This window comes from Larimichthys crocea, chromosome VII (genome assembly GCF_000972845.2).
Source record: "Larimichthys crocea isolate SSNF chromosome VII, L_crocea_2.0, whole genome shotgun sequence".
NCBI classification, from domain to species: Eukaryota; Metazoa; Chordata; class Actinopteri; family Sciaenidae; genus Larimichthys; species Larimichthys crocea.
In genome coordinates, this window is record NC_040017.1 from 14,643,830 (window position 1) to 14,660,536 (window position 16,707).

Consider the following 16,707-nt stretch of genomic DNA (forward strand, 5'->3'; position numbering starts at 1 on the left):
CCGATAAATATTTTTTTGACACTACCGAAACTCACAGTGTCTCCTCCACAAAGACACACTCTCGCACACACATCAGCAGTGTCTTACGTAACACAGTGAGTGATGGCAGCTGAGGACACAAAAATACTGCCTTTGGCATTTGTCCTGTGAAAGTTGGACAGAGAGGAAATGGGGTGAGTGGGAGAGAAAACACAGAGGGACAGGCGGACAAAAAAGCGACAGAAAGAAAAAGAGAAGAGAGAGGGAGGCAGAGAAAGGCTGAGAGAATGAAAGAGATACAAAGAGGGAAAGAGTGAGACAGATTTTTTTTGACTACAGATGCCCAAAGCCTGAGGCAAAATGCCCCGGGGGAAAATATTACCCAAATTAATGCTGCGGTCCAGTCATTTTCATGTCTTCACGTTTTCTATTTCATCAAGTCACTAAAGCCTTTACCCAGACTGCAGCTCAAGACTACAAAACAATGCACCGATGCTTTTACATGCCTGTATTTCATGCACCATTTGACTACCCTAAAGCATGTTCATACTCAAATATAAACTACATAAACTTTGACATCACCACTGCTATAATACAAATCGAATTGGTTGAAATGTATCTGATCAATTCAATAAGAGACACTCAAAATATGTTTAAGCAGCCTCAAAGCATCCACGAGTGTGCAGTTATGTACACTACTACTTGTTCTCATTTACAGCTCTGGGCCGTTCAAATTCTGAATTTAAAATGACATCTCATAAATGTATTATTACTGTTTAAATTTGCATGTTCACTTAAAAAAGCATTTCCACTTCATTTTAGGACATGAGATCAGATTCCAATTTAGACCGTAGGGACTTCTCATGTAGGCTTATCTAATAGCTTCTTAGCTTTGCTCTGAATTTTAGATGTCATGATTTCAAAAACAGTTGCATGCCAGAAAAAAAAAAAAAGATAGATTTTGGGTTTTGTATCAACTTAATGTGCAAGAAAAGGTCGATATACACATTTAAGGATTAAATGAGAAGAAACCAGACTCAGGTGGAAATCCATCTAAATCTGGAACAGTGAAGCAAGACATATCTACCTTTTGAAAAAGAAAGACATCCTTTATGGCGCGACTGCAAAGTCTAAGTGGTGTGTAATATGGAAACAAATGTTGTATCTGTGCAACGGCACAAAAAATAACTTACTTGGCCTATGTCCAGAGTCAGTTCTGGTATTAAAAGTCTTTCCATTAGATTTAGAAATGAGATTCAAATCCTGTGTTTTTGTGGCTGAACTCCTTTTTTCATTTGGATCAAGATTTGTCTGTTATTATATTATTATTATCCTACTGGTGCAGTGCCTGTTAAAAACATGCCTGTTCAGAATGGGCTGATTATCCGGCCTCTGGTATTGCTGCTGCTTACAGTTTTCTCAAGAACTTCACACAAAACATTGCAATTCCTTTGGTCCTCTGTCCATCTTAGTTAGATATGAGTTGAGACAATGAAGTTATGTAACTTTTGTCAAACAATTACACTCCTAAGCTAATTATATCACATCACAAAACAGCATTACATTGGTAATTAATGATGCATGTGATAAGATAAGCATGAGTCAAACTGCAGTAATAAATGTCTTCCAGTAAAAGACCAAACTGAGTAAAAACCTTGGCAGTACATCAGTACAATGTAATGACATCACTAGTTAAAAATATGGACTATTTTGAAATATCTCAAGTGAGTCATTTTAAACATCAGAGGCAGCAGAGTAACATTGTACTCTCTTATCCATCATTTCACGGTCCACTTCCCCATCATTATAATAACTTCAGAGCCAGTTTCAAAGAAGCAGGTATGCCAGAGTCTCAGAGACTGCTCAACTGTCAAAACAGAGCGCAGCATGTGAAGACGCAGCTTTTGCATTTTTACATCCAGACGAGGCCATGAGTGGACTTACTGTCTCTCAACACAGACAATCTCTGGCAATTAGCTGCTGTATGTACGTCATCAGTGTGTATCTGCAGTATTGTGTGTGTGAGTGTGACGTGTATGTGTGCATTATGAGGGATAATGGAAGGGAAAAACACTCCCAGATGCATGTGATGCAATTATACCCTTGATTATCTGATTGGATAATCTACAGGCAGGCTGGAGGCGTCCAAGACAAACATGCTGTCAGCGGACTGTTGACCGAGCATAAACCACTAGGAAGTACAAACACACACACACACACACATGCACACATACACACCTGTATTTGAGCGTGTGTTCAACGATGCATAGATATAGTGAACACTGAGTAGAAAGGCTGTGATGAAAGCAGCAGTGATTTGTATTCATCACAACTAAATGTATCCGTGTGTCTTCTATACCCACAGTACAGAAGCTATGTATCTGGCCCTATAGCTGAGGAAATGGAGCTGCGGACTGTGTTGCAACATTTGCAGCATACATACATATGAGGCTGGCAGCTCACAGCATGTGTTGTGTGTGTGTGTGTGTGTGTGTGTGTGTGTGTGTGTGTGTGAACAAGAGAGGCAGAGAGACGTCGCTTGACTGGGTTAGTGATCTAACCCGCAATGACACTTCAACTCAATCTGAATAGAGGTCCTGCTTTACGAGGACACAGCACATCTGGGAGCTTCGCCAAGGCCAGGCTAAGTATGTGTGTGTGTGTGTGTGTGTGTGTGTGTGTGTGTGTGTGTGTGTGTGTACAGTTTGTGTCCACATGTGTCTTTATGTAATGTTTGTTATACACACATCATTAGCTGTGCAGAATAATAACCAAACAGGGTCTCGTAGACGAAAGAGGTTTCACTTTAATTTGCCAATAGAATGCGTTTCAAGTTTAATACGTATAAAATAAAACTACAGATTATTACACAAACCCAATGTTTATGACTAACACAAGACAGAATAAGGGAAATATTAAAATGTGTGGGCGACATTTATTTTAATTTATTTTTTGGGCACTTGGGGCCATCACAACAAGTTGTAAATATGACTGACATATTGTCTCCTTCAGAGTCGATATGCTCTGATGTTACCAAACAGTTGCCTATTTACACATCCAGCATATACAGAGCAGCAGTATAATTTATTTAGAGTTGACAAATGTCTAAGTCTAATACAGCACTGTTTTGGTCTACATCAAAATATTTATCTTTAGGAGCTAAATGTTCTGCTGTGTTTACCAAGTAGTCCCTGACTTTGCCTATCTGCTTTTTGGCACTGACCAAGTATTGTAAAATGAGCTAAAAGACACTAAAATGCAGCCTTAAATAAGGACAGCTATTATTCTAGAAAGACTTTTTGCAGCTTCCAAAACTTATAAATACTTCACTGTCTCATGAATTATCACTTTAGCTTCGTAGCCGCATTGACCCTTAGTCTTTTCTCCCAGCTTTACACTTATCGGTGGCATGGCTGCACTATGTCAAGTGTCAGGCTTCAAACAGCCACTGTATACAATATATCTGTATTGCAATTGACTTATCTTACAGTGTTAGCAAAAGTGAGACCTGCTCCAAAATTGATGGGTTCTTCCTTGGCCCATGCTACACTCTTCCACAAAGTTTCATGAAATTCAGGCCAGAAGTTTTTCCAGAATTCTGCTGACAAACAAACAAACAAACAAACGGCACTGAGAACATAACCTCCCTGCAGGTAACAAGTCACCACAGCCTGGAATAGCTCCACTTTCTTCCAAACACTATTGGCATATGGATGGCATATTCCTATAGTGCTATTCGAGGAAATATAACACAGATGAGCTGAGAGTACATTGTACTATCTATATTTATAATAAAAAACGAGGAAAAATGTTACCCGGTGCAACAGTATGACTCTTTTATGTGTTTTTAATAGTTTTTGGATGATAGTGTCATTGCGGCATGTACATGGCTGGTACTGCTTGTTAACAGGATAAATTCTTTGTTGGTTCTCAACCTTTCATGGGATTTACTCTTTGTTATAACAACTAAAATAAATGGGTACCTAGCGAGGGCATAGCTGTGATATAACACAGCCCCTAACTTATTCCCAAACTGGGAGTAGAGTAAAGGAATAGGTAAAAACTGAGAATCCCTAATTGCTGAGAAAAGTGAACTGCACTTTAGATTTTTTTTAAAAGCTGAACTATGTCATGAAAGTAAAGCACTCATACAAAACAGTCCGAGCAGAACTGTTTATAGCTTTCACCTGCTGACCGTCCACATGGGTGAGGGTGTTTACTAGAGAGCCAGAGAAAAGTAGACAGACGCGTAGACAGACGTATGGACAGATCTAGATTCTGCTCGTCAATGCTGCCCCCTGCCCAGGCCAACCCCTCCTCCTCTCACCTCTCACCAAACATATTTTGGAGCTAAAACACACCATTGAAACAAGTAACAAGGCAATCCTTGTCCAAGGCCACCAAACCTCATTTGGACAGCCAGCAGGGAAGCCACTGTATGTGTATGTGTGCGTATGTGTGTGTGTGTGAGCACATGTATACAGTAGTGGCCAGGCCAGGTTAAAATTATTTGCTACTGCCTTTGAGGAGCAAGCTGTGGAGGCCACTCTCACACACATTTTCTTGCTCTTGCTCTCTTTCCCCAGCCCTATCCTCTCTCTGTGGGAGCATATGGCATCGAGCCATATTCACATTACGTGGTGATAAACACACACACACACACACGTACGCAGTATCTGTCGCACAAGCCATAATGCGACCGTTACAAACTTGCCTCAACAGTGTGTCTGTGAGTCCATGTGAGAGCTCAGAGCGATGGTGTGTTTAGAACAGCAGCAGAGAGGTTGAACACAGGGACCAGATAGTTGTCCTTTTACCATCAACACTTCTGCTGTGCTTGGCAGCAAACCTCCTCTCACTCCCCCTCTTTTCCTCACCCTCCCCAGCAAATCTTTCAACACTCTCTCTTTCCCCTCCCCTCACTCTCTCTCTGCTCTTCTCTCACGCAGTGGTCCTCCATTAGGTCCCCTCTAGTTAGTTTGTACACCCCCCCCCCCCCTCCCTCGTCTCTCTCTCTCACACACACACACATTTGGCTATTTGACGGCTGCTTGAGGCTGGATGCAGCCTGTATTAATGCCACAATGTGCTTTTTTTTGGTTTTAAATGTATCTTCCCTTCTATGTTCCACTTTAGTGGCTGTCTGTTTCTTTTGAATGAAACAATCCATTCAAGGAACACAGCTGAACCGCTGACAACACAGGCCTGGCCTCCTGTTTTCTCTAACGTTACCTCATTTCTGCACATTGCACTCCACTTCTTTCCACCACTCTTTAAAGCCTTGCTTTATCTATCTTACATTTTCTTCTTATAACAATGATTTAACAATCAAGAGTGCCTGAGAGTGGGACGGTTGATAGTTCATCTGAATATGCACAGGAGCCTCTAATGAGAAATTAATACCAGGCGTTTTATCAATAATTTATATACATGTATTTTGGAGTGAGAGACCGTTATAAGTCCTAAGCCATCAATAGAGGCATGCATGACATATCCGACAATCTATACCCAGTTAGTCTTTAGATAATTAGTTAATCACAACGCTACATGTTTTTATATAAAACATAAATTTGCTACTTCTCTCTATCTCAGAATCAGAAACAGAATCATTTTATTTGGCCAGGTATTGGCCGAGGAATTTGACTCCGGTTCACTTTGCTCTCAATTGCACACACAGGTATAAAATCTCTTTCTGTTTGTCACACACAAACACAAGCAGAGGCATGTGCCCCTTTTATATCTCAGACATGTGATAGGTACAATATGCAGATGAGGAATGTTTTGTGTTTCTTGTATGACATGCATGCATTCATGCTCCATTTCAATCACATGAAAATGACTTCATGAATGAAGTCCATAACTTTAAGATGCGCCATCAGCTAGTACCAAACTCACAGTGAACAACTTATTGATGACTAAATCAATAGATGAAATGGTGCTTGCTATAGTTCAGATATATTGTTTAGATGTATACACTGGTGGGACAAGTACAACCTTAAACATGATGCAGAGTTGTGGGTTTTTTTTATTGCAATACTTTCATGAGTGGTACAAATCATTCTTAGTATCTGGTGACCTTTGCTCTATTGAATATCTTCCTTATGAAAAGTTTAGCAGTAACGTTTTCAAGAATTAAAGAAATGTATGAATTAAATTACTCAATCAAAAATGACCTTAATTAATCTGTTTGTGTGAACAACAAACAAAATTTTAATGTAACACAAAATATCATTTGTGTCCCATAACTGACCTTGCACCTGATGTTTGTAACCATGTGTACACAAACTGTATACAAAAGTTGCCTGACCTTCATCAATCATATTGTAACCATGGTTTATTGTTTATCTATGTCTGTGTTTATCTAACTGTAATCCTATTAAAGTTTAAATGTAACTATTGTGCATAAAAACACAAATAAAACACATAAAACAAAGATTTTCCATAATTTAAATAAAAGGTATAACAAGCCTCGATGCCACACAAAGTCAGATAGCTCTGGCAACAGGAACAGGTTGTGTGTCTCTCTGGAAATGTATTTGCGTCAATGAGAGAATGTGGGCCTTCCCTCAAATAGATCTCTGAGCACGTCACTGCTTTAAAATCTGTCTCTCTCCCTCCCTCTCGCCTTCCTCTCTCACGCAGATGCTGTATATGATGATGAGATGATGAATATGTTATGCGACGCAGTATAGCCTTATTCAAAGGACTGACCTCCATTTTTAAGTGACCAAAGATTTCTAAAAAAGCGTTGCACTTGCGTGCATTGCAACTTCACCATAACTTTGATGGCCTTGGATGAGTGCCTGAATGCTAACATTTTGGTGTAGTGGTGGAAGAAGAAAAACTGCATGATGAAACATAAAAAAACAAAATACTTGGAAATATTGCTGTTTTTGTTTTTTTTAGACATTCTATTTTTAGCTGTCTTTATCTTGTAAAGAGCGAGTGGTTGTCAATTGCATGTGACCCGAAAACCACTAGCAGAGGCCTTTCCCCCCAAAATCCCCATCCCACGGAGACCCTGGCTAAAACACAAACAACTTCTATCAAAACACAAGAGCTCTGGGTGAAGTTAGACAGAAGTTAGTTTAGGAACCTCTCATTACATTAATTAGGGGAATTCTGTTATACACAACAGTACAACAACGACACAATGAATCCCATTCACCTTAAAAAGAAAAAATATATATATACAAAAATAAAGCCACAGAGCTGAGCCGATGCTATTTTCCAGCTTCCAGTTGAGCAGAGTGCCTGTCTTGCCTCTGGCTTGGCAGGCTGCACCAGCCTGCTTCATAAATACTGCACAACCAACGCTTGATGAAAACCCCCGCTTCTCTCAGGTACAACTGCACTCTGGAGAGCTTCATTATCTACAGTATGGATAAACTGTACCTACAAACTGTGTGTGTTTGTGTCAGAGAGGGACTTCAGGAGAGAAGGAGGGAGTAGGTGAGATGAAGAAATGTGCGTAACTGAATTGACTCATTTGTTTAATTTGTCTTTAAATGTCTGTTCTGTAAAGCCTCAAGTGAATGGACACATGGCAGGTTTTCGAAAATGGTCCGTGACGGACAAAGTGTGTTCATGCAAAGGTCCATTTTAGTTTGACAACATGCAGCAGTAGTAAGAGGCATCAGGGGGTGTGAAATGTATTCTCAAAACATTGAATAATAACAGCTGCGTTTTTACTTTCTCACTCAAGGGGTCATGTTCACATATGGGGCTGCACGATATGGCTGTGTTCACTCATTTACCATTGCTTTCATAATAAACACTCAGAAGCTTATTCTAAAGTGAATAAACACTAATAAATCATTTTGCAGCACTGTCACTGACAGGTGTAGTGTCCAATGTACAGTTCATGGTACAGATGCGTCACTCGATTATGTAAACTTTTGAGAACAGTATACGTTGAATATAGTTTATACTTAGAATTTGGACTCTCTTATAAAGTGATGTAAAGTAGATCTTGTGCAGCCTGACAGCATGAATCAATAAACCACAAGCAAAGTTAACTAGGTTTATTAAACTGCATGTTACTATAATAACAGTATAAAACTCACATGTAAAATTAGCCCAAGCATTGGTGATATAAACTAACTAGAAACAAAGCTGAAACAGTCCATGTGAAAGGGGTCACTGACAGTGACAAGCCAGCAGAGATTTATCACCCAACTCTGCAGCTCTGTGTATCTTTTTAGCATCTTTTAATATTTGCTAATTGCTGTGGCCTTACATACTGCACATTTTTTGTTTTAGTTCGCACTCTCTGCTCTCATCAACACTGTTTACAGCTTCAGCAGGCTTTAGTAAACACGTTTTATTTACGACTACAAGTAAAAAGAATCAGTAATCTAGAAAATTGTACAATTTTTGGTAATTCCTCCTTTCTACCTTCTACAAAATGCAATCCATTTGTTTATATTCCTCTCTCTCTGTGCCCTACATCAATCTCCATGTTCCGCTCACTGGTCCTACAGATTACAAAGCGAGAGCAGGTGACAGGAGGACACGCCGTCCTCAGCATCTGGTCATCTGTGAGTTTTTTGGGCTTTTTTTTTTTAAGTTTTAATGTTCAATTTGTCATCAGTCCTGTTCCAGACATGACGGGGTAGAACGGGTAATGGAGCTATTCTAATAGTACAGATAGTCCACTAACTCAGCGTTCCCTGGATACCAATTTGCAATGAACAACCAAGCATCAAGAGTTGTGGTAGCTGATGTGGGATCGGCCTCAGCTTCCAAGTGAGCAAATGAAATTTGGGAGATGGGACAACATGTGTGATTCCAGATCAGGGCACTCTCAAAGGTGTGTGTGATGTGCTGTGATAGTGAAACTATCATCCACACACAATCTCACATAAATTGCACTTACAACACAAATAATAACACTAATAATAGGTTTCTTCTTAAAAAAGCTAAATGTATGGCTATTGCTACTGGGATAACACGTGCACTTGTGTAACCAAATGAAGAGCTACAATAACAAAAGGAGTTACTATTTTGGGGGATTTTATTTCAAAAGAAAACAGGAAATTGAGTAATGCATTATGCAGAAAATTTGTAAAAAAAAAAGTAATGCATAGTGCAGAAATTGAATGAGCAATACAAGAATCTAGATAGAATAAATCTAATCTGACAGAAAATCTAATAATATTCAGGAAAATGACAAAGCTTTAGAGTAGCTATAAAGTACAGAGGCTAGTGTGCAGGGACACACATGGTCCCCACTTCAAACAATGAGCAGAGTAAACCATCATCCCACTGTGAGGTGGATACCCCCGAGCATTTACCCTGTCAACTACAATTACACTGCAAATCAAAAGCAGAGAAGTGATGAGCCATTTAATTAGTGCCATTAAGCTTTTCTTTCTCAGCCACATTTTCATTCCATCTCTAGTCTCAAAATCTACAAATGAGATCAGGGCAAGGTTGCAACAAAGGAGAAAAAAAGGCCAGTGTAATCAGTGAGGATTACTGCTTCTTTAGCTAAGCCATACATGTGTGAGTATGACACGAGCTCACCTACTCAGGGTGATCACTGTGAATCCACACTGTATACGTGCGTGTGGATCACCGTCTCTATCTCCAATCCTCCTCATTTATTCCACTCAAATCTCTTTGTGTTTATCTCAGTTTGTCACCAGAGGCCATAAGCACAATTAGGAGGCAAAGACTCCATAAGAGGAACCTACAAGTGCAGGTATGAAAGGATGATCAGTGGATGCACTTGTTCCAGAGGGAGGTCAACACTCGGGCAGTAAATAACAACATCAGATAAGATAGGTATATTTTCATGATATGCAAAAATGAGTGGGTGAGCAGGTGAGTCTCACGCAAACATATCAGAGGCTCTTTGTCAGCACAGAAATCACGTGGCCTAAACATGATGAATGTTTGATTTCAACAATGCATCTACAGTCCTATGTTTCCCTGCACACATTTGTGTTATCAAAAACTGTTACTGTTCACTTCAGCGGTTATAAGTATGATACACCGCACAAAAAAGAAAGATTTAATGCGGATGTCAGTCTAATCCTGCAGGGCATAACGCGTCTCAAAAGTGCTTTAAATTGGGTCTCGTTTTTTTTAAGTGAACACTCAACTTTCTGTCAAGTCATGGTGTGACACTAAAACAGTTGATTCCCTTAACTGCAAAGTAGGTAGAGGCTCAACATTGAGGTTATCTAAACATTGTAGATTCAACAAACACAAAGTATATATGGACATATGAGATGTGGAAAACTGTGTAAATTAAACATTATCTATGTGGAAACAAGGCAATACAAAATATTTAATGAGAGACTTCAAACTCCAAACAAAAGACAATTCAGCTTGGATGTTGCCTGTTCTCCACGAGGCTCCAAAGCAATCAGCATTCATGGAGGCACGATTCTCTTCATAAACCAGCTTGATATATTATGGTATGCCAGTCCACAGGGGTCAATCACAGTCAGAAAACAGATTGCTCTGTAACATACACATCTCTACATCTGCGCATTAAACCAGAACATGAACCAGATATTGCCGTACTAATTTATAGAAAATAATCATAAACAGTGTCACACTTACAATGTTTTTCAGATGAGCTGAAATCAATGCCATTTTATGATGTTAGCAGCACGACCAACAAGGTTGTCTTTCAAGCTTTAGTTCATTGAACTAGTAGAGCAGAGCACATCTATCTCATTCATGGATTTTTGGTCACATCCAGCTAATTATCATGAGGCACATATTCTTCACACTCAGAGTTTACCTCTGGGATCAATGAGTTAAAAAGCATGGATACTTGTGTTTCATTTAAATTAACACATCACATTACAACCAACCCTCCCTGCTGTTATGTGTTCACTGACACCCCTGAAATAATCATAACATGCAACAACAAGAAGAGGTTCTTGTGAGGACACATTTGTATCAAATTTGGCTCCATCATGTGTTAAGTCTGGAAACACGTGCACCACACTACTGGCCAGCACACACGATAAACAGAGGCTCTCAAAATATTTAGATGTAACCTCACACCTATGCATGCGCGCACGCACACACACACACACACACACACACACACACACACACACAGTCGCAGGCACAACTTGGCATGCAAAGTGCACCATCCATTTGCTTATCAGCAGCACAAACACAGCGCGCACAGCACAATGATGATGGCCAAATTAACAGCAGTGTCAGAGCGAAGGTAAACAGCAGTGTTTGCGCGGTGTGGAGGCTGTTGCAATTCATAAAACCGCATAGCAGTCGTAATTCACAAACATACTGTACCGGCAATAGGTCACAGGAACTGTAGGTGAAGGCCTGTGGGGCAAACAAATCATTTATCATCATAATAAAGCGTCTTATTGCAGTGCTGTCCCGTTTGGTCCCTTGCCATGAAGGAGACGCGCGTAAAGCTGTCACACATGCCATCAGCCAAAGAGAGAGGATAGCAAAAGCGTTCTGGTTCTAGTTGTTGAAAGGTCATGAAGCAGAATCAAAAGCAAAACATTCAGTGTGATCGAGTTCAGACGTCCAAAGTTGAACATGTCTTACCTGGTCCCGCGGAATGCATGGCAGCGAAGTCCTGCGGTGGGACTTGCTGTTGCTCTGACTGTGAGCCATCATTTCCGAGGCCGCTATGGAGCTGGACCTCCGTCTCCTTTTGAAGACAGGGATGTCCTCCTCCTTCGCCCCGGTCACAGAGCCACAGCACCCCGTCCCGCTGGTCCCTGAGGCCGGCAAGAGCCGGTCAGCATACCTCGCAAGCAAAACCCCCAGCAGCCCCAGCAGGTAGGCCAGGTAGGGTCTCCAGCTGGCCCGGATTCTGCTCAGAGAGACGAGGGAGACGGCCCTGATGACGCTAATGAAGACGAGGATGGACACTCCCTGACGCAGCCGGACGACCAGCAGAGCCCCGCTGCCCAGGCAGCCGAGGACTACCAGGGTTGCGGGGAGGGACAGCAGCTGCTCCTCGGCGCCGCGCAGGAGGGACTGCGCCGCGGCTTCGCCCAAGTGGCACACCACTAACAAAAAAACCGCGGTACGGATGAGCACCCCGCAGCGAATCAGATACAGTCCGACCCAGAAGAAGGCACATATGAGTGTAAAAACGGGGGAGACGCAGTAACACGCAGTGAAAAGCAGCTCCACAGCGCAGCCAGCCGCGAAATGAAGACTAGAGCCGGAGCCGCTGCTATTGTTGCTGCTGCTGCTGCTGCTGCTGCTGCTGCTGCTGCTGCCTGCATCCCAGTCGACCAATCTGAGCAGCAGAGCGAGAATAACGGAGACGAAGGCAACGCAGACCGCAGACGACACTCCTCGGCAAGTCCATGTCACGGCCAGTCTAAGCCACGACTGGCTCCCTGCGTCCTGGTACAACGGGGTGACACATGTCTTCACGTAGCCGTTGCGCTCCAACGCTGCCCGGGGATATTTTTCATGAGCGCTTCTTGATGAACCTCTGTCGCTGTCTGCCTCCAAGGCCATCGCTGTCAGTCAAGCGGAATGCTGCGCTGACCGTCCGAGAAAGTAATAGATTTAACTCCTGTGTGTGAGTGTCTGTGCGTCTACATGTTCCACCTATAATTCCCTTGATCATGCATGTCCCCTGTGCGCAGCTGACACCAAAACATTGGTCAGTGACGCTTGCATCCAAAACAAAAGTTCAGTAAGTGTGCATATCATTTCAAAAATGTAGGCGTGTAGGGAGCTCACAACTTTTCTTTTAGTTTTGTGGTTCAGAACTTCCCCATTTCATTTGGTCTACTACTGAGTTGCCCCCTGGTAGTCAACCAGTGAACCAAAAAAGCAACCCCTGGCGTTTCACACATCTAGGCCACTGCCTCCTCCACAAAGTCTCTCTCTCCTTCTCTCCCCTCCCACTAGACACTATCCCTTTTTTTGTGCCGCTTCGGTGATTCCTCCATCACGTTTCAGTTCCCCCCTCCCCGTGTTTCTGTTCATTCTGCCGGCTCCAGTGTGCACTGGTCGTGACTCAGTTCGCAGTGGATGGATGCCATGTTTACATGAAGATTTCCTGACTTGTTCTGGAAGATGGAGCAGCCTATTACGCGAATTAACTACAGTAATCCTGTAATACATTTTAAAGGTACCCCTGGCTCCACTGTATAAATATGACAGGAGACAGAAAAGGGGATATCATACCACACAACTTTACACTATATCATTTATTCGTCTAAGGTCACTTATAACCTGTCATATGCACCCAGTGGTTCATTTTCATGGATGTATAACAGACACGTCATAACTTGGAAAAAAAAAAAGCACAATCCCACAAACTGCAAACAGCAGAATTTAGCTCGAGCAATAATCATCTTGCTACCCATGATTTTTTTTTTGTTCTGGATTAAAATCCTAAATCACATCATCCTCTGCCTCCTGTGTGGCAGTCTGGCCCAGGACAAGTTAGAAGCCTTCACCTGTTTGCCCTACATTTTATGAGAGGATTTAAAACGATGTGCTGCAGTCAGATAAAGCTATTTGAAGTCTGTCATCTCTTTTACATAGTATTATTTATTCAAACTGGTTCTGTGAAAATAAATGTATTGTGTGTTTTTTTTGTGTGCGTGTGTGTGTGTGTGTGTGTTTTTGTCAGGCCTGTCTTGTGCTAAAAGTCTTTAGATGGTTGGGAATGCTGCAGCTGAAATCTGAAAAAAAGCCGGAAAATGTGACAATTTTACACCAACTTCTCTTCACTGGCTCCCTACCTAAGTCAGATCAGACTTACTGTTAGATACTCTTTGGTTAATGGCATGTCGGTATCAGTCTCAATTGATCTTTTAAGCCTACAACCTGATAAGAATACTTATAAACTTTCTGAAAAACACTACATCTCTCCTCTTTGTTCGTTTTTTGGTTGTTGTCCCACAAGCACATGGGTGTCCAAGCTTAGTTCTCTCATTCCCCTGTGTGTTTGTGTAGCAGGTCCTTTAGCTCAATTTCTTTCCGGTTCAGTATCACCGTCTATAATTCTGTCATCCTGAGTTTCCGTGCTGTAATTTTACAATGCTGGTCCAATTTGTACAGAGAACATCTATATTGCATATCTGTCCTCTGTTGCTCTTTCTGTGGTTTCTTCCATTTTTTCCTATTTAAACATCATTCGAAGGTCTAAGGACAGAGGCTGTGGTAAATCTATGATATGTAATATTTGGTTACATAAATAAAACTTACTCGATTTGATGAATGCTGTATTACGTCTGAATCGCTGACAAAGGAGTCAAAACACCTGTTTAATAGATTGGATCTATGTTGTTTTCCGTATACATGCATCAGAAATTCATGAGGTCTCTCCTGTACCCCCCACTAGTAGTTTGAGTTATGATGTAACATAGGAACAGGGTTTTATTACAGTGGTGTTACACAACATGGGTCAGTACAATCAGTCGAGCGCAATCAGGGCATAAATCTCATGCTTTCATCATCCCATCACAATGTACAGTGGACGTACGCCAGTACAAATTGTTTATTCAAGTTCCATAGAACGCTGTTTTGGACGTCAGGAGGGCCAAACTAGAGCCAGATAGTTAAGTTTTAGCTTCATTTTATTGTACTGGTTGACAATTTTCCAAAGTGATAAACCACTTTACAGTCACAGTCCTGAGCTGTTACACGGACCTACATGGTGACCCACAGGTATTATAAAGGAGCAGACTCAGCCTGGGCTGGCTCCAGCAGGGTTCAGCCCTGTCTTTGCCGTACATCGGTATTAACACACTGTAAATCACTTTTTGGCAATGTTATTCATGATCATAACATTCTTTGACCTTTGCCCTCAGAGATGTTGTCCAGACACTCTCCTCCAGTTATACTGAGGAAGTGTTGTAACAGTGGTATCTATCATTGTGGAGTGCTTGAAGAGAACTGGATGTGCGTGTGTGCCCTTGTGTGCTTAATTTTTGTCTTTCGTCACGTTATCTGTTTGTGGTTGCTTACACAACTGCACTTATACATCCTGATAGTATATATTTATACTGTCACAATATATAAACGAGCCAATTTAATTCAGCCCTGTCAGAGAGGGTGACAGGACTTCTTCACAAACTGTTCCTGTAAGCTGATGTAATGTCTCTGGTATACAACAGGACTGTAGCTGTACAATCTTAAAGGACCAGTGTGTAGGGTTAGGATTTAGTGGTATATAGTGGTGTTTGCAACACCCTTGCCTCACCTTCTCCTTCCTATTTAAAGCCAGCGTTCAGTTTGTCCATTTTGGACTGCTGTAGAAACATGATGTGGTGGACTCCATAGAAGTGGACGTGTGGCGTTTGTGGATATAAAAGGTAACAAAAACATAATAATTCTTCAAAGATAATTATCACTAAAAAGACTAGGGTTGCCTATTTGTCATATATCAATTCATAATCTCAACCAATTTCAAGTTACAGAGAACTTTTAAGACACAGTGGAATGAAAAAACACATTATGCACATTGTGATCCTGTGGCAGTAAATAGCAATAACAAGAGAAAGTGAGAAAGAGAATGTTTCTTTCCTCACGTGCGCCACCACTTTACACTGATATGGCGTGTGACTTTGAATTGCATGTGACGGAGTACCAAAATCAGTTGAGTTGCGATACAAAAAGTAGCCATATCACCCTAAAAAGCCAGAAATAATATGCTGGGTTTAAAAATAAGACCCCCTGAAAATAGAACTCCAAATATGTTCAGGGCACATGGCTCCCATTTATTAGAACACAGTGAAAGGGCATCAAAAGTACACCAGGTGCAATCATGAGCGTGAATAGTACTATAAAGCAGCCTGAATATTCTAAACACTGCAGCTTTTTCCAAATTAAGGGGTGACTCATAATGATAACAGTTTTTTAATTTTGTTATGGTTGACTAATTATCTTTGTCATGGTTAACTTAGAGCTCCGGGCTCTAAAGATTTGGCCATGCACAGAGAAAGAAATGCAGTGTTACACATTTTTTTTAAGAAGCTAAAAATACCCTCTGCACCACACAGAAGGACACCAAGAGGTATGTTACAGGGTCGTGGGCCAATTCTAATCAAGAGTGGGTTTTGATTTTCGAATTTCGAATATGCTTTTCTGTGGAGAAGAGAAACTGTTGCACAAAATGAGTCGGATAAAGCAATAATCTAACTTGATAACACGCCAAGAATTTCCCAACTGTCTCACGCAGACACATATTCAACTGTATGCATGCACAATTCCTTGTTATTTATTTTGTGGCTATGTGAAAATTTAAGCATAACCCAAAACGTGTTACTGCTTTTGGTTTATACTCACACACTATACACAAGGGTAGATTTACAGCCTTGTTCTGCTGCCTGTGCTCTTGAATAAACTTCTGCTTTTTAGGCATTATAGCATGTGTTCCTGTTGTCGTAACCTTTTTGGATAATGGCTCATAAAACTATTCGTCATGTTCTGACACATTGGGCCGAAGAGACGTCACTGGCCAGTTGTTTGGCTGCCAGAGACAACAGACCGCCTGTGCTTGTGCCTGTCAAAATGAGAAGAACACAGGCAATGCTGCTGCCCTGCGTGTGTTTATGCATGCATATGTTGAGTCTGCGTACATGTGCGAATGCAAAGAGAGAAAAGGGACTGTGTCTCTGGGGGCAGTGCAGCAGTGAAATGACTGATCTCTCTTACTCCTTCCCTCTGCCTCTCTGTGTTTTGCTAAACATCAGATATGTTATTTGAAGGTGTTGCTTTGACCCTTTCCTGCTCCGAGGGGGA

At 41.4% G+C, this 16,707-nt stretch overlaps 1 protein-coding gene across 2 annotated transcripts in view; it reads right to left on the reverse strand.

The window, feature by feature from the left end:
* The window catches only part of LOC104922878 (cGMP-inhibited 3',5'-cyclic phosphodiesterase A), a 50,308-nt gene extending 36,204 nt beyond the window's left edge, over positions 1-14,104 (reverse strand). Inside the window, exon 1 of one of the 2 annotated variants that reach the window (XM_019272496.2) lies at positions 11,530-14,104. In XM_019272496.2, coding sequence (XP_019128041.2) covers positions 11,530-12,462 — 933 coding nt within the window. In that variant the 5' untranslated portion in view covers positions 12,463-14,104. The remainder of the gene's footprint in view (positions 1-11,529) is intronic. The other variant, XM_019272497.2, reaches the window with a different exon arrangement.
* Between the last annotated feature and the right edge of the window lie 2,603 nt (positions 14,105-16,707).